We start from the raw sequence: 19,385 nt of genomic DNA, 5'->3' as shown, positions 1-19,385 counted from the left end.
TAGCTATGGGGGAATTTCTCCATCGACCCCAATTTGGATGAATCATATATTACCTCACTTTTACAATTTACCAGAACCAGGGGTTTGGGCGGTTGAGGGCGTAAAAACACTCAAAGACATCACGACATTTGGAGATCTTTTGACCTTCTCCCAGTTACAGTCAAGACATGAGCTGCCCAATTCATATTTATTTCGTTTTTTTCAGATTAGACATGCATTTCAAAATCAATTTGAAGTATTGAGAGTGGAATCCCTGCCATCCACTCTGGAATCCTTGTTGTCAGCAGAGGGCCTGACCAAGGTCCTCTCGGTAGCATACAAGGAATTCATTAAATCAACAACAAATCAACACCAAATCAGCAATCACAAAATGCAAAACCAAATGGGAAATGGAGGTTCCGGACTTACAGGGGGAGGACTGGGATGACTTGTGGAGTCAGCCGTTCAGGTATCTGGTATCGGCCAGAGATAGACTAATACAATTCAAATTTTTACATAGAAGTTATTATACACCAGCCAGACTGGCCAAGATCTATGGTAGTGCATCGGCGGAGTGCTGGAGGTGCTCTGCATCTCCAGCTGACGCTGAGCATATTTTTTGGCTATGTTCGCATATACAAGATTTCTGGAAAGAGATTACAACATGCATATCGGACCTCTTATCGGTACCTATACCAATGACAATTAGGGTGTGCTTATTGGGATTAGTGGACGAGGTGGTTCCAAAACGAGCCATGCGAACGTTACTCACTATTTTATTGTTTTACGGGAAAAAGGCCATACTACTTAGATGGAAAAATGCCAAAGCACCTGACATAAACTTTTGGAAGAATCTGGTAAACTCAATGTTACCTCACTATAAACATACCTATGTAGCAAGGGGATGTATTAACAAATTTGATAAAATATGGAAAGTGTGGTATGAGTCAGATACCACGGTGGGTTGAAAATGGTTGTTATAGAAATTAGTGAGATCAAATAAAATGTAATGCAAACAATCTGGAAGTGTAAGACAATGTACAGTAAGATGAGGGACAGATGGTTACTAGTATGAAGGGCAATTTGGAATTTTAATACTATAACTATTAATCTATGATCACTAAATAAATGGTTTTGTAAGTAAGGAAAGTAGACGTGGTGCATAAGGTTCATGATATACAATACAATATGTGAGCTGTGACAAGGAGGGTGGGGGGAGGGGGGGGGATAGAATAGGGAGAAGTTTGCATAGGCCCTGCGTGGCCAGATGTTGTTCTGGGAATGTGCTACATTGGTAGATTCTCAGTGTTTATATGTACTTTAAAATTTTCAATAAAAAGAAATTTACAAAAACAAACAAACAATGAGTCGGACTGTGAAGCACAGAATGAAATGAGGCCAAGACAACTGGGGTGCGCAGGGACGAATCAGTGCATCTCGGATGCTACTGGATTCGAATCGGAGCGCAGTACGTGACAGTGAAATGAGTGAAATGATTTGCCATGACAGAGGCACGAGTCGGTTGTGCCGCGGCTGCAACTGACAACGAACTGGACTCTGGAGCATATACTGAAATGAGGCCAAACAACTGGGGCACGCCGGAACGAATCGGTGCATCACGGATGCGACTGGATTCAAATTAGAGCGCGGTACATGACAGTGAAATGAGTAAAATGAATTGCCATGACAGAGGCAAGAATCGGTGCACTGCGACTGCGACTGACAACAACGGGACTCTGGAGTATGTACTGAAATGAGGCCAAAAACAACTGGGGCACACCGGGACGAATCGGTGCATCGCGGATGCGACTAGATTCGAATTGGAGCGTGGTACGTGACAGTGAAATGAGTGAAATAATTAGCCATGACAGAGGCACGAATCGGTGTGTCGCAATTGCGACAATGAACCGTGGTATGAACATGAGGCAAAAATCAACTGAGACACTCCTGAATGAACCGGTGCGATGCGGACGAGACTGGATTCGAATCAGAGTGAGGAACGTAAAAATGAATGAAATGTTTAGACATGATAGAGGCACGAATTGGTGGCTAAGTACTACGGCTACGTGCAGGGTTTTTTAAACGAATGACTCGCAAGTTCCGTATCGGGGTTTGGGCGACACCAGATATCTAGCAAATGATGATGCATGAAATGAAATGTTAAACGAACCCTACCTGTGACAGCCGAGCCAGACATGTCATAGGAAAAACTGGCAATGGGAACCAAACACGCAACCCACAAACGCCAACGAGTTTGGAAGAGTTGGCCTAGTGACGTACTGTAACGTATCGTGCACAGGAAACCGTCAAAGACCACAGGCGAGCGGGCTGGTTAAATACCCCCCCGGGCTCCTCCCATAAATTCAGGCCACCATACTGGCCTTTTTATATATATATATATATATATATATATATATATATATATATATATATATATATATATATACACATGCACACACACCTACAATCAGGGGGCTATCCACAGAGGGGCTACTGCAGAGGGGCTACTGTGAAACTTTTCCCTCATATTTACGTAGCTCCAACTGTCCCTGATTCGAAGGGACTATCCATGATTTGGAACAAAGTCCCTCTGTCCCTCTATATAGTTGTATATAAAATGCACTATTTATCTTTCAAAAAGTGTTTAGCGGTGTTAACCTTTTATCCAATTTCTAAATTGCTGCATTTGTACATTTCAAAAGCCAATATAAAGGAATAGAAGTGGTAAAAAAAAAAACACTTGTGGGTTTAACTAATCTTTATTTTGTATAATTCTCCTTTAAGGATGTGTGTCCTCTGCCTACATACTTTTGCTAATAGGTGTCCCTATTCCCATCTCAAAAAGCTGGGAGGTATGTGTTTATACTGTTCACAAGATTTACTGTATATACTGCTCTTTTCCAGGGCTGCTTTTGCTAGGTTAAAATTGCTTAGTACCACAATGATCTAGATTAACTGCCATACAATAGCTTTGTTTATTGCATTCAGATGCCTTTACCTGCTCATTGATGTTTGTGCATTGTCATTTATTTTGCCTTATGTTAATATACTTAATTTATTCACAACTAAGTAGCCTGATGCCTATTTCCTATATGCTAATATAGTTGTGGGTAATTTGCTAATACTTGAGATCACAGGTGTTTCCAGCATCTCATTACTGAACCAGGTGTGTCAGATGGGAAGAAGTAGTTCCCAGAGTCGAGGCAAAGAACAGAGAACCCATCATACCAAGTGGATGCCGCCGGGGGTTAGTGCTACATATACTGTACACACACACACGTGCACACTGGGCTAAACTTCTCAGTCATTCGTTGTAATGATGTTCAAAAGTCTCATTGGTATGTGTCAAAACAGTTTCACTAAACCCTTTAGCCAATCTCTCTGCATCAGTTTATCAGCAAGAATGCTGATTGCAGTGTCTGATATACAAGCAAATAATAACATGAAAGATTACTTGACATGCTCTAACTTCCTACAATTATCCTCTAGTTTTCACTCAACAGACAACTTTACCTTTTTCTGGTTATCCTTTGAAGATAGAAATTCAACTCCTACCTTGTTTTTCTGGCTCTTCTGCTCTTCCAGCTTTGGAGCCTGTGTTATGAGAAATGAATAATAGTTAAATTCTTGTTGAGAAAAATCTTCTATAGGTTGTCTGGAAAAATTTTAAACAGTATATATATTTTTCATAGGTCTGTTTATTAATACAAAACTCCCTATGCATTTAAAATGTAACAGCATAGCTTTAGACCCCTATGCCAAATTTCCATGTAGGACCCTCACTGTTGCTAGAGTAGGTAAATTTAGTTTGGTTTCCCTGTAGGCAGAGGAGCATGTGTTACGTTGTTTGGGAGACTGGGCAGTGCTTCAAAGACTGTGGCCCTGTTAACTTCCCCTGTCTTCTGTAACTCTCTGGATATTTCCAGAACATGGTGGGTGAAGGGACAGAGGCTGCAGTCTGAATTTTTATGAAGTTTCCACCAATTCCTGAGGAGGCAGGGCCCAGAAGGTGGGAAGACAAATCATAAATACTCAGAAGCCTGGCAGTCTGAGAGCAGAATACAGTGTCCAGCCATTTGCAGGAGAACCCTGTGCTGGGGGGCTGTAAACCTGGGGCAAGAAAAGAGGGAGCAGGAGAAAGAAGAGAGAGAGAGAAGGATAGGAAGCCACAGGACATCACCCAGTCTCAGTCACAGGTAGGCTCAGCTGTAGACCCCAGGCCAAACCAGGAACAGCCTGTTCAGCAGAGAGGCAAGGGCAACAGCCACCCTGGATCTTGGGAAGCCTTCAAAAAGAGGACTGAGTGAGTATAAGGCAGCTATTAACTGAAAGAAAAGAGAGGACAGTAAAGTGCAATACCTTACATGTCTGGGACCAAAGGGAAGCCTAATTGCAGAGCAAGTCAGTCAGGAGCTCCTTATCATATGTCTATCTTGGGCTTAGAGCAGCCAGGTGCCGTGCAATACTGCCAGGTGCTGTCGCTTCAATGTACCTTTGTTTTTGGAACTATGTTGCTTTAATATTGCAGCACTATCACTCCCACTGTTGCAGCTCAGTTCTACAGTGTGGATTAGAGCAGCCAGAGACATTAGCAAGTCCTCATCTTCTGCTCTGAGTTTACAGTTCTTCTAGTTCTGGGTATCCCATGTATACCAATCCCTATCCAAGTTCATTGTTCTCAAAATAAACTACCTAAACTAAAACCCCTAGAAACCACTGTTTCCTTGAGCCTTTTGGAGAGTGTGGAAAATCCCTGCTGCCTGGTTGAGGGTGCCTTGTGGAGGAAGAGGCCCGAAGTTCAGCAACTCATTTGGGGGTAGCGCTACTTCTATAACCCATTAAAATCTTTAGCAGATCTGGTCATACTCTTATATTGCCAGATCTGTAGGATATCTGGGGACACGTGTGTTTTGGATTTTGTAGAGAGCTACATTGTCTGTATACAGTGTGACTGGAAGCCAGGAAAATCTATGGGTTGTGTCCAAGATGGGAGATATAGTGGTCCCAGGTTTATGCTGTACACTGATTGCTTTTGTGTTTCTGCTGGGTAGTGAGCCTGTTTGGGGCTCAATGAGGGTTAACAAACTCAGGTGTAACAGATGAAGCACTCAGGGCTCTATAAAACTCCCAGGTTTCTTCAACAAGGGGCTCCACCCTGGAACCAGATTCCTGCATAGGACTGGGGAGTAGCTTCTTCTGAATGGTGAGATTAAGTCTATATGACTAAAAGACTGTTTTTCTGGTTGTCAGACAGGTTTTTGGGCAGCTGTAGGCTGTTCCAGACCAGGTAGATAGGTTCCTGTGTTTTGCAGTTAGGCGGCCAAAGTGGCATGGGTTTATTTTCTGTTTTGTTTTATTTTTTCTGTTTTTGATACCTGCACTTGTAACCACAGACTTCAAAATAAACCACTGTTTTGTTTTAACAAAGATCCTGCTTCACTGTGCTGTGACCCATCCAGGGGGTCCTGCACACCCTGCTACTGAGCAAACCCCTTACACATGGTGGAGGATGCAGGCAGATGTAGTAAGGCCAGCATGGAGGAGATACTGAGACAGCTGGCTCTAGCAAATGCAAATCAACAGCAGGCAAATGCAGGTCTGCAACAGAGACATGCAGCTCAACAAATAGCTCACCAACAGAGCCTTACAGTTCATCAGAAGGCAAATGCAAATCAACAGCAGGCAAATGCAGGTTTGCAACAGAGCGTAGCAGCCCAGAACAGGCAGAGGCACGCCATAGGGAATTGCTGACATAGCAGGAGCAGAGACACCAGCATAAAATTGAGGCCACCAGCATAAAATTGAGGCAAACCAAATACAGGTTTGCAACAGAGCGTAGCAGCCTAGCAACAAACCCTAGAACAGGCAGAGGCCTGCCACATAGGGAATTGCTGACATAGCAGGAGCAGACACACCAGCATAAAATTGAGGCCATCATAAAACAGCTTCCGCAGAGGCAGCAGACAGGCTGGGAGTCATGCCGGTAACATACCGACTTTTCGGGTAAGCCACCTGTTGCCAAAGATGACTGCAGATGATGACCCTGAGAGGTTTCTGACCACCTTTGAAGAGACAGCGGAAAAAGAAAGTTGGCCTAAAGAACAATGAGCTGGACTAGTGGCCCCCCTACTATCCGGAGAATCCCAAAAGGCTTATTTTGATATGGAGCCTGTGGATGCAAAAAACTATGATCATGAAAATGGAAATATTGGCACAACTGGGTGTAACCCTGGCTGTCCGTGCTCAGCGTGTCCACAATTGGCGTTGTTGGCTGAGAAAGCCACAAGTCACAAATGTATGACCTTATCCATTTGATCAGCAAATGGCTGCAGCCAGAACTCTGTCTGGACCAAAAATTGTGGAGTGGGTAGTCATGGACAAATTTCTGAGGTCTCCCCCTACCACCTTGCAGAAATGGGTGAGCCATGGAGATCCAGAAACAGCAGACAAACTTGTAGACTCACAGACTTTCCACCTCAAGACCAGACCATCCCCAGCTACGGTTAGACTGCATCAAGTGATTGGGGTGGAGAGAGTAAAAAAGGGGGAACTCAAGGTATTTTTGGGATTTCTTCTAATGTCTGGCAAGAGCGGCCTGGAACACCAATCCCACAGGAGGTGACTAGAAAGGTAATTTTGTTACCGTTGCCGGGAAGAGGGAGGTGTATTGTAGCGGCAGTTTGCCCAGCTATTGATGAACCAATGCACTGTGACTTTCTTACAAAGAGATGGCAGTTCCTATTTGCAACTTCATGCCCTGCAGTAAAGGGAAATGAGAAACCCTTATGCAAAATGTGTTTAGGTGATACAAATGTTGTTGTATTGTTGGATTCAGGTAGTCTGGTTACCTTGGTAAAAACTGAACTGGTGATGGGAAAAACCTTGCACCCTAGGAAATGGCGGTCATTTGTGTACATGGGGACACTTGAGAGTATCCGGTGACTACGGTATCCTTTGAAACCTCCCTCGGTAACCTGTGTCACCAGGTGGGTTTGGTTCCCCAACTACCACATGACGCCATTGTGGGAAGGGATTTCCCAAAATTATGGAAGCTCTGGGATTGCCCAGATTCACCATTAAGTGGTTCTTCAGAGCCTGAAGGTTCTACTAAGGAATCCTGAGGATTCTCCAGAGTTTCCTTGTCAGTATTAGCAGGGGAAAAAAACAGGGCCTAGGGAAGAGCCTGAAACCTCAGAAGAGGAACAGGGACCTCTAGTGTTTGAAGATCTAGAGGTACACAGAGAAAGTTTTGTCACTGAACAATTGAAGGGCCCCACATTACCAAGGGCCCAGGAGAATGTAGTGAAAATAAATGGGGAATTAGTTAACCCTGATGAGAGGATTGCCCTCCCTTACTTCATCATGGAAAGGGACCTGTTATATCGGGTGTCACAGAGGGTAGAGGAAACCATTGAACAGCTGGATGTGCCCAAACCTTAGCGCAAGTTGGTCTTAGAACTGGCCCATGGGCACATTGTTTGGGGACATTTATGAGCTGAAAAGACCCAGGAAAGAATCACCCAGAGGTTCTATTGGCCTGGGATCACTAAGGAAGTGGAAATGTACTGTTCCTCCTGTCCAGTGTGTCAGATTTCTGCGCCCATGCCACATTTCCACTGTCCTTTGGTACCCCTGCCCATCATTGAGGTCCCTTTTGAGAGGATTGCCATAGATTTGGTTTGCCCCTTACTGAAGTCCGCTAGAGGGCACCAGCACATCTTGGTTATAATGGAAGAAGAGATTCCTCTCTGGAACACCTCTGCCAAAACCATTACCAAAGAGCTATTTCAGGTTTTCAGCCGTGTGGGCCTTCCTAAAGAAGTACTAACTGACCAGGGCACCCCGTTTATGTCTAGAGTAACCAAAGAGCTTTGCAAACTTCTGAAAGTGACCCAATAACGTTCTTCAGTGTATCACCCTCAAACAGATGAGCTGGTTGAAAGATTTAACAAAACATTTAAACAAATGCTAAGGAAGGTGGTTGATAAAGACGGAAAGAAATGGGATTGTCTACTCCCTTATTTGATGTTTGCTATCAGAGAGGTTCCCCAATTGTCCACAGGGTTCTCTCCTTTAGAGTCACTGTATGGGAGGGACACACGGGGACTACTGGACATTGCCAGGGAAACATGGGAGAGTGAGAGTTCCCCTCACAGAAGTGTGATTGGTACAAATGCAAGAAAGAATTGCGCAAGTGATGCCTATTGTGAAGGGACATTTGGCAAAAGCCCAGTTGGCTCAACAAAGGATTTACAATCGTGGGGCCCAGGTCTGTTCTTTTGCACCTGGTGATAGGGTGTTGGTGTTAGTCCCTATGGTTGAAAGTAAATTCCTAGCCAAATGGCAGAATCCCTATGAAGTGTTGGAAAAAATGGATGATGTGAATTATAAAATTAGCCAACCAGGAAGACAAAAGCCTGAGCAGATATATCATGTGAATTTGCTAAAACAGTGGAAGAATAGGGAATCCTTGGTCGCTGAGACTACCCCACTTTCTGCTCCTTCTAACCTGGTTATCCCTGAAGTCGGGATAGCGGAGACTGTGTCCAAAACTGAAATGTATGAGCTGAGGGTTATAGAAGAGTCAAATAGTCATTGGTCCAGTCCTATTGTGTTAGTGCCCAAACCAGATGGAAGTTGGCGGTTTTGTAATGACTTTTGCCACTTGAATAAAATCACTAAGTTTGACACCTATCCCATGCCCCGCATAGACAAACTGATTGACCGCCTAGGGACAGCCCATTATATGACGACGTTAGACCTGACCAAAGGGTATTGGTAAATTCCTCTCTCAGAAACAGCATTTGTAACTCCAGAGGGATCTTTCCAGTATTGGAGGATGCCTTTTTGGTAACAGAATGCTCTGGCCACATTTCAACAGGTAATGGATAAGACCCTTTGGCCTCATTGAGGCTAAGACCCCCCCCCCCATTCCTATGCTTTCCTGTCCCCACTCCTCATAGATCTTTTATAGTGTGACATTCTGGGAGCCACTCAGCCACAAATGTCCTGCCTGGAATATGCATGCGCCATAGCAAGCTACTGCATGTCATTCAGTTAGGATTTTCATCTACTTTAAAGTGATACTAAAGGTAAATTTTTTTCTTAAAATAAAATTTGCCATATAATGTTTTTGCACAGAGTAGCCCCACACCTTCTCTTCTTGGATCCCTTGCCAGCGCTCCTGGCTTCTCCCCCCTGCTGAGTGCATCCATAGCAAGGTGCTTGCTTTTAGGGCACCTGTGCATACTCACTTCGAGTCCCGCTCTGTGTGTCCGTAAGACTGCCCTGCCCCCTCTCCCTGCTCGCTGGCTATGATTGACAGCAGCAGGAGTCAATGGGCCCTGCTGCTGTGTGGGAGAAAGCCGGGAGAGACACTGCTCTCATGCACGTGGCTGGATTAGGATCAGGCTCAGGTAAGTATTAGGGAGGGCTAGGGGTGGGGGGTGGGTTCGAGCTGCACACAGAAAGTTTTTACCTTCATGCATAAAATGCATGAAGGTAAAAAACCTTCAGCCTTTATAACTACTTTAAGGTAAACACTGGAATAGTATCTCAGAATATATGGTGACTAGAAAACAGGATTTTTGACTTGCATGTAAAATCCTTTTCTTGGAGTACAGTACAGGACACAGGATCTTTAATCTTAACAACGAGACATCTAAAGCAGTGCATTGCAACTGATTGGTGGGCAACATGGCAAACAACCTCTTACAGGCCCATGTAACAACAGATCATAGAAAGGCTAGATAGACGTCTGAGAGCAGCTTAAGGCATCTTTTGCACAAAACTGGTATCAGATGAGGACTGAATGTCCACCTAACAAACGTAAAAATTGAACAAACCTGTAAACAGAAGACCAGGTGCAGTATTGCAAATCTGAGAAACAGATGCCTGATGATGAAATCTCTATACAGTACTTTAGACAATGAATGATGATTTGTTTATTCCACCTAGCAATAATGAAGCAAGAAGCAGAGAGCCCCTATGGGAACCCTCAGGAAGGACAACGAAGGGATCTGGTCACTGAAAGGAGGCTGTAGACTCACAGCAAAAGACCATATTGAGACAGTGTAGAGAAATGCCCTTGAAATATTTTAGAACAGGACATAGGGCGGTAAGAGCTACATCCTTGGTAAGATGGAAGGAGAAAATCACCTTGGGGAGAAAGGGGGCCCTAGGCCCCAAAACAGCTTAATCTCTGTGTAACACTAGGAAAGGCTCATTACAGGATAAGGACAATAATTCAAATACCCACTCAAAGATGCCATGGTGACACAGGGGAATGCACAGGGGGAGCAATGTGCGTGGCACCCTGTTCAAAGGCCTTAACTAAGAAATGAAAGGCAAGTGGTCTCAGTAACAGTGCCAGTGCTGAGATTTTCTCCATGATGGTTCTCAAGGTCATATGCTGGTCCACTCCAGACCAACCTGTATGTCAGGACCTGGATCAACTGCTGGTGGAACTGTGGTTCCCTGGGGTTGTAGTTTTTGCTGATTCCCTGGCTGCTGCCCAGTCAGATTTTTCTGATTCCCTGGCCACTGACTAGATGGTTAGGGTGCAATTGTGAAGGGACACCCTGGCTTCAGGGTACCTGTAAGGACCAGGAACTCCGGTGTTTAGCCTTCAGGCTACCTTTGGAATCTCAGCGCTGGGACATATGCTGCATTAAGGAATTGTAAGCACCAAGTGTTGTACCTCCTCAGTAGAGATGGGCCGAACACCCCCGATTCAGTTTGCGCCAGAACTCTAGAACATCGCAAAAGTTCGGACCCAAAGGATGAACCCTATTGAAGTCCATGGGACCTGAACAGGAAAAATCAAAAGTCCCAATTTTGAAGGCTGATATGCAAGTTATTGGCCATAAAAAGAGTATGGGGGCTCAGCTACAGCCCTGGAGGACATGTGGCAATGCAAAATTTTTTTTCAAAAAGACATTTTTTAAAGGAGCAGTGATTTTAATGATGCTTAAAGTGAAACAATAAAAATGAAAAATTCCTTTAAATATAGTGCCTGGGGGAGGTCCCCTTAGTCTGACTGTAAAGTGGCGCATTTTTACCATGTATAGAACCTGCTGCAGCAAAACTTACAGTTATAAAGAAAAAAAATGACATTTAAATTTATTTTCCCTGCAAGATTTCTTTATTTAGTAAACAATGGCTTGGGGAGCCAGTCTGTATGATAAAGGACACATTTTAGTGCAAAATATTAGAGATTTTTTGGATCTGTGCATCCTCAAGAAGTAAGTGGCTAATTAGTGTTCAAATAATTCAGCTGACTCCTCCATGCATGATACTGGGGCTATGGCAAGAGTAGCTATTGATAAAGAGGCAGAATAAGCTGCTCTGGCAGCTGCAGTGGACTGCACACTAGTGTCAGTTTGGGTCATAGAGGATGAGGAGGAGGAGGAGGTGGATGGTTTAATAAGCCAGTCCACCACCTCCTCTACACATGCTGTGGCAGGATAGCATGAGTAACATCACTAAAAAGAGACCAAGGTGCCCTGCCTGAGTATGGACCATGTCCACCTTTGCCTGCGGACACAGACGCTGCTGGCCCCTTGCCCCTCATAGTGGCATGGGAACATCTGCCTCTCCTTGTTGGCCTCCCAGACACGATGGGGGGGCTAATTACACACATTTAATAGAAAATTGGAAATGTGTGATTGGATGCAATTTTTTGAATGAAGAGTGGTGTTTGGTGCACTTTAAATTGAGTACTGACGCCAACAGAAATGTAAAAACTATAAAAAGATAAAAAAAATAAAAAGGGGGAACACCAGCGTCGCAGCCAGAGAAACTGCAGCTGACTGACAAAAAAGAGGGGGCAGGCAGAGGACAAAAAAAAGACAACCCCCCCAAAAAAATAGCCACGCAGCAACCAAAAAAAGGGTATACAGCACTGTATACAGCAATAAATGGTATGTAATGCTGTCTTAAACAAACTAACTCGCTAGTAGCAAACTAAGCCCTGCTCGATGTATCTCCACTCCAACACACTGCAAAAGATTTCTATGGGAAGTTACCGTCTATAGTGTGGGGTGGAGCTATGAGCACTGAGCCCTGATTGGAGAAAGTCATCATCACTTTGTCCAGTCAGGGCTCTGACAGTGCTAATTGACGAAGCCTTGCACCCGACCAGTAGCTTCATCCAATTAGGACCCTAGAATGCACTGTGAAGCGCACAGTGCATTGTGGGATGCTCAGCGGGTGAACATCCCACCGAGCGACCCGCAAATTCAGGTGTTCGCCGAACGGGTGAACAGGTGATGTTCATGCTGAACATTTGCTCGGCTCGAACTGTTCACCCAACGCTACTCCTCTGACCAGCAGAGAATCCAACGAGTTTTTTAACCCCCGGGCGGCGGGGCAACCAGTCAGCTTTCAGACCCCTGTGGCAGGGTACCCAGTCAGCTTCTAGACCCCGATGGGGGGCATGGTAGAGTGTCCGGAGGCCAATCCATAAGGCCAGTGAACTGTCAGGACTGAATTACCTGCTCATGGCATTGTGGTTCCCAGGGCAGAGAGTTGTAGTTCCAGTTTCCACCAGCGGGTGTCTCCCAGCAGCCAGCACCAGGTGGAAAGTGAGATTACTGGGACACGCTGGTGGAAATTGGAACTACAGCCCTCCGCCCTGGTAACCACAATGCCAGGAGCAGGTGATCAGCCATGCCACAACCAGACTGGAAGGTATTTAGTTCCTCCTCTATTAGTGCCCATGAGTGTTTTGTTTGCCAGCCAGATGCATGCTTGCTGTTTAAGCCTGAGCCCGCTCCTGCCTTGCACCTATATCTTGCTCTTGTCTTGTACCATGCTGCCTTGTACCTGCCCCCTTGTTTCTAAATCCAACCCTGGTTCCCCCCTTCCTTGTATATCAGGTATTCTATGTGATCTGTCTTCCTCATTTTCTATATATTGTATCATAGTTAGGTTGTTAGGTATTTTGTCGTTTTGTATCTTCATGCTACAGTGCATCTGGAAAGTATTCACAGCGCTTCACTTTTTCCACATTTTGTTATGTTACAGCCTTATTCCAAAATGTATTAATTCATGATTTTCCTCAAAATTTTACAAACAATATCCAATATTGACAATGTGAAAGAAATTTGCTTGAAATCTTTGCAAATGTATTGAAAATAAAAAAAAAACTATAAAAATCACATGTACATAAGTATTCACAGCCTTTGCCGTTACACTCAAAATTGAGCTCAGGTGCATCCTGTTTCCACTGATCATCCTTGAGAAGTTTCTACAACTTCTACAAAAAAGCCCTGGCTGTATCTAACCCATGCCTAATGCAGGCCATACACGGTCGAATTTCGAACGAATTTTCTTTTCAAAATCAGAATGTTCGTTTTTTTTTTGTGATCCGATGATGCCATCATTGATTTTCGAAATTCGGCCGACCAAGCCTTCAATTTCACCGCATGTTGCTACAGAAAAGAATTTTGGGAATCTTCTTTTCTCTCCGTAAATTTTCTTTTCTTATTACATTTCTCGCACGATTCTCCCATCATTGATTCGAAAATCGTTAGTTTTTCTAAAAATTTCCAATATGTCCGATTCCTAAAATTTGATTGCCGCACAAAAATCGGCCGTTGTTGCAGCCCACTAATGGTGCGAAATTCATACGAAAATTCTTTCATAAGATTTTCGAAAGAAAATTCTTACGAAATTCGAACCGTGTATGGCCGGCATTAGTCTAAAGATCCTGTGTCCTGCTCTGTAAGTTTAGGAAATACAATTTGTTTAAGAAAAGTACTTTAGTCCAATTAGAAACATGGCATAGACTGTTGCTAGTTTAGCTGTTTTTTCAGAGGAGCTACTTAAGCTCTCAAATCGTATTCTCAGATATATCAGCACTTCTAACGCCACGTACACACGGGCAGACTTTTCGACCAGACTGGTCTGACGGACCGAATCCGGCGGTCAATCCGACCGTGTGTGGGCTCCATCGGACCTGCAGTGGACTTTTTCGGTCAATAAACAGACGGACTTTAGATTTGAAACATGTTTCAAATCTTTCCGATGGACTCGAGTCCGGTCGAAAATCCGCTCGTCTGTATGCTAGTCCGACGGATGAAAAGCCACGCTAGGGCAGCTATTGGCTATCAACTTCCTTATTTTAGTCCGGTTGTACGTCATCATGTATGAATCCATCAGACTTTGGTGTGATCGTGTGTAGGCAAGTCCGTTCGTTCAAAAGTCCGTCGGAAGTCCGTCAAAAGTCCGTCGGAAAGTCCGCCTGTGTGTACGGGGCATAAGTTAATGCCAGAATTATCTAATGGCTGGGCCAGCCCTGCCTGTATCTCTAAAAATAATGCACACATACATAGCCTTTAGTTATTTACATCTCCAGGGATATTGGAGATCATTCCAATGTTGTGGCATATTACAATAGTTTCTTACAAGAGAACAAGGCCACAATTTATGCACCTGGCTTAAAATGCTGTCAAAAATCCAATTAAGAACTTTTATTTCTCAGCAAGACATGACGAACAAAACACTGGGCCTTCTAGCAATTTATAGTAACAGATGCGTGAATAATAAAACAAAGATCATACAGATAATTGACAAACGCTTCATATATAAAGCAGTGTATTTACATAACAGGTATTACAGCTCATTAAGCATTTTGAAAAGACTTATTTTCTGAGTATAGAGTAATTAGTATGCCACGTCAACACACAGGATGAAAAGGTTGATTGAATAAAATGATAATAGTGAAAAGCATTAATATAAAAAGAGGACTATTTTTATTTTGCATTTGAAATGCTGTCACAGCTCTGCCTTCTGAAGCAAACCCGACCTTTGCCTGAACTCCAGGCACCACATATCAAGGATTACTGAGATTTTCCATTTTCAGAAATCAAGGAAGTTATGGTGACACTTTTTCCATTTTGATAAAATGTGTTGGAGTCAATGGGGAAGGCAAAATTAGGATGGTTTTGGTTGTTTTTATGGGTGCAAGGGCTTTCAATGGCTCCTGGGGGTTATGAAAAGTACATTGCAACATGTGTTAAAAATGCACAATACAGGAAGTCCCCGAGTTACGAACACAATAGGGACTTAGGTTTGTTCGTAAGTTGAAGTTGTTCGTAAGTTGCATCACTGCATTTGTAATGCCGCGTACACACGAGCGGACTTTACGGCATACTTGGTCCGGCGTACCGGAGTCCGTCGGACAATTCGATCGTGTGTGGGCTCCAGCGGACTTTTTTTTCTCAAAAGTTTGACGGACTTAGATTTGAAACATGTTTCAAATCTATCCGACGGACTCGAGTCCGGTCGAAAAGTCCGCTCATCTGTATGCTAGTCCAACGGACGAAAACCGACTCTAGGGCAGCTATTGGCTACTGGCTATGAACTTCCTTGTTTTAGTCCGGTCGTACGTCATCACATACAAATCCGTCTGACTTTGGTTGATCGTGTGTAGGCAAGTCCGTTCATTCGGAAAGTCCGTCGTAAAGTCCGTCGAAAAGTCCGCCGGGCAAAGTATGCCGTAAAGTCCGGTTGTGTGTACGCGGCATAAGTGTAACTTCCGGTCGGAACACTGCATTCGTAAGTGTAACGTCAGCCTGTGCATGGATGTGGGATGTTCCGGGCGCTTGTTATGTTATCTGGGGTTCTTCTGGCCATGCAGTACATGTAGTACACATGGGATGTGTCTGGAGGTATCCAGGACCTGCGTGGAGCACAAGTGGCCGGCATTTGAGGCCGTTCATAAGTAGGAGTCGTTCGTAACTCGGGTGTTCCTAACTCGGGGACTGCCTGTAGTGCATATTAACATAGAACTATTTCAATAGAAAGTGCTTTAAGAGGAAAAACACATAGGGGTGAATAGGACTAGATACACCTCAATTTTTCCTTTCTTTTCTGTTTCAGTCATTTTATTAAGATTTCAAATGGTAATAAAACATTATAAATAAGCAAAATCATGTAGAACTGTCAGCGTAGTCAATGTATGAGCAATGACAAACATAACATATATAGAAAAGGAGGGGATCCAACCATGGTTGGACCCATAAAAAGTCCAAAAGCAAATAAATCAACAGAGTATCAACTACACTCACCAGCCACTTTATTAGGTACACCTGTTCAATTGTTTGATAACACAAATTGCTAATCAGCCAATCACATGGTAGCAACTCAATGCATTTCTGCATCAAGATGTGGTGAAGACGACTTGCTGAAGTTCAAATTGAGCATCAGAATGGGAAAGAAAGGGGATTTAAGTGACTTTGAACGTGGCATTATTGTTGGTGGCAGATGGGCTGGTCTGAGTATTTCAAAAACTGCTGATCTACTGGGATCTTCACACACAATCATCTCTAGGGTTTACAGAGAATGGTCCGAAAAAGAGAAAATATCCAGTGAGTGGCAGTTGTGTGGATGAAAATGCCTTGTTGATGTCAGAGGTCAGAGGAGAATGGGCAGACTGGTTCGAGATGATAGAAAGGCAACAGTAACTCAATGAACCACTCGTTACAACCAAGGTATGCAGAATACCATCTCTGAACACACAACACATCAAACCTTGAAGCAGATGGGCTACAGCAGCAGCAGACCACACCGGGTGTCCCTCCTGTCAGCTAAGAACAGGAAACTGAGGCTACAATTCACACAGGCTCACCAAAATTGGACAAGAGAAGATTACAAAAATGTTGCCTGGGCTGATAAGTCTCAATTTCAGCTGCAACATTCAGATGGTATGGTCAGAATTTGGCATAAACAACATGAAAGCATTGATCCATCCTGCCTTGTATCAACAATTCAGGCTGGTGGCCGTGGTGTAATGGTATGGGGGATATTTTCTTGGCACACTTTTGCCCCCTTAGTACCAATTGAGCATCATTTAAACACCACCGCCTACCTGAAAATGTTGCTGATAATGTCCATACTATTATGTCTACAGCATACCCATCTTCTGATGGCTACATCCAGCAGGATAATGCACCATGTCACAAAGCTCTAATCATCTCAAACTGGTTTTTGGAACATGACAATGAGTTCACTGCACTCCAATGACCTACACAGTCACCAGATCTCAATCCAATAGAGCACCTTTGGGAAGTGGTGGAACAAGAGCTGACAAATCTGCAGCAAATCTCTGAGGAATGTTTCCAATACATTGTTGAATCTATGCCACGAAGAATTAAGGCAATTCTGCAGGCAAAAGGTGGTCCAACCCGGTACTAGCAAGGTGTACCTAATAAATTGGCTGGTGAGTGTATATCAGCTACATATCCTGTAAAGTGGTTCGCCACATATAAAACTTGATGAAAAATCTGTAATCAAGAATAAAGTTCTGGTTAAAGGACTTGCAATTTACTAAGGTAAAAGTTAAACCAGGCAAAGAAAGGAGAGAAGAGAAGGTAAAAAAAAAGGGGGGGGGGAGAGCAAAAGAGAAAAAAAATAAAGAGTTATGCTATGTACACATGATAGGATTTTTTTCCGAAGGATGTTGGCTCAAACTTGTATTGCATACACACGGTCACACAAATGTTGTCAGGAATTCCGACCGTCAAGACCGCGGTGACGCACAGCACGTACGACGAGCCGAGAAAAATGAAGTTCAATAGCCAGTGTGGCTCTTCTGCTTGATTCTGAGCATGCGTGGACTTTTGTGCTTCAGAATTGTGTACACACGCTCGGACTTTCCGACAACAAGTCTTGTTGTCGGAAAATTTGAGAACCTGCTCTCAAACATTTGTTGGCGGAAATTCCGACAACAAATGTTCTATGGAGCATACACACGGTCGGACTTTCCTACAACAAGCTCACACCGAACATTTGTTGTTGGAAAATCCTATCATGTGTACGGCCCATAAGGGTATTCCTGTGAGGGAGTTTACCTAAAACAAGTCAATGTCGACCTTAAAGGGGTTGTAAACCTTCGTGTTTTTTTCACCTTAATGCATCCCCCCAGCCTCCCCGTTTTACTTACCTGAGCCACGTATTTCTGTCAGCGGAGACGCGCTGTCCCTCTCTCCACGGGGTCCCGGCTCTTGATTGGATAGATTGATAGCAGCGCAGCCATTGGCTCCCGTTGCTGTCAATCAAATCCAATGACGTGGGCGCCAGGGGGCGGGGCCATGTCCGGCATTCATGTCTATGTACGCAAATGCTGAACTCGGGAGCGCACCCAAAAGGTAAACCCCCGGAACAGCGCTTCTCCTAGGGCAGTGATGGCGAACCTTGGCACCCCAGATGTTTTGGAACTACATTTCCCATGATGCTCATGCACTCTGCAGTGTAGTTAGGCATCATGGGACATGTAGTTCCAAAACATCTGGGGTGCCAAGGTTCACCATCACTGTCCTAGGGGGTTATCTGATGCGGGGAGGAGCTGCAAGAGCAGCCGGGGGACCCCAGAAGTCGATGATCGGGGCCAAAACGAGCTGCACAGTGGAGGTAAGTATGATATGCTTGTTATTTAAAATAAAATAAAAAACGAGCCTTTACAATCACTTTACCTGCACCTATAGGTAAGAGAGCCAGAGGGTCCATACTTTTCAAACATGGATTTTTTTATCCCGTAGAACACTAACCATTCTTTCATGTAGCATGATCAACTTTCGCTTCATTAGAGCCAAATCGATCGCTGGGCTTTTCCATGCTGTAGCGATTTTCCTTTCTTATTTAAAGTGTAAGTTCGCCATTACAGAAAATCTGTAAGGAGAACTTAAACTAGATCCCCTCCCCATCCCCCGTGGTCCCACTCTACCTGAGGCCGGCGATCACCTGCTAGGAGACATCGGTTCGCCACTTCACCGGTCTGGAGATTTGAAATCCCTGAGGCTTTCTCTCTTCTTCTCCCCCTCTGACAGGATGGGCTAGACGGGTTCTGATGGTCGGCAGTCGGTGCTGTCCTTGTGACGGTGCAGACGAATTAGAATGCCTGCTAGTTCCTTTACGAGTTACGTTTAGGAGATTAAGCCACAGGGATTTTAGATCTCCAAACAGGTGAATCGGCGACCCGATGTCTCCTAGCGGGTGATCACCGGCCTTAGGTACAGCGGGACCGGGGGGATGGGGAGGGGGTCCAGTGTAAGGTCACCTTAAAGATTTTATGTAAAGGTGAACGTAACCTTTAAAGAAAGATGAGTAATAACTAAAGTACAATTTGGGCAAATGGACAATATCCTAGAACCAATAAGAAATACTTAACCACGTAAGGACCAAGCCTATTTCTAACACTTGTCATTTACAAGTTAAAATCATTTTTTTTTGCTAGAAAATTACTTAGAACCCCCAAACATTATATATATATTTTTTTTAGCAGAGACCCTAGAGCAAAAAACAGAGTTTGTTGCAATACTTTATTTCACACCGTATTTGTGCAGTGGTCTTATAAACACTTTTTTTTAATTAAAAAATAAGAAAACAGTAAATTTAGCCCAATT

The 19,385-nt window shown here is 44.0% G+C and overlaps 1 protein-coding gene across 21 annotated transcripts in view; it reads right to left on the bottom strand.

The window, feature by feature from the left end:
* RAP1GAP2 (RAP1 GTPase activating protein 2) overlaps positions 1-19,385 on the bottom strand; it is a 1,157,030-nt gene that overhangs the window by 177,241 nt on the left and 960,404 nt on the right. For 17 of the 21 annotated variants that reach the window (XM_073616723.1, XM_073616725.1, XM_073616724.1 and 14 more), the window contains one exon: positions 3,493-3,573. In XM_073616723.1, the coding sequence (XP_073472824.1) occupies positions 3,493-3,573 (81 nt within the window). The remainder of the gene's footprint in view (positions 1-3,492; positions 3,574-19,385) is intronic. The other 4 variants (XM_073616719.1, XM_073616717.1, XM_073616732.1 and 1 more) reach the window with 1 other exon arrangement.

Source organism: Aquarana catesbeiana, linkage group LG02, assembly GCF_042186555.1.
Source record: "Aquarana catesbeiana isolate 2022-GZ linkage group LG02, ASM4218655v1, whole genome shotgun sequence".
NCBI lineage: Eukaryota > Metazoa > Chordata > Amphibia > Anura > Ranidae > Aquarana > Aquarana catesbeiana.
The sequence above is the reverse complement of the archived record's forward strand: the minus strand, read 5'-3'. Positions and strand labels throughout refer to the sequence as shown.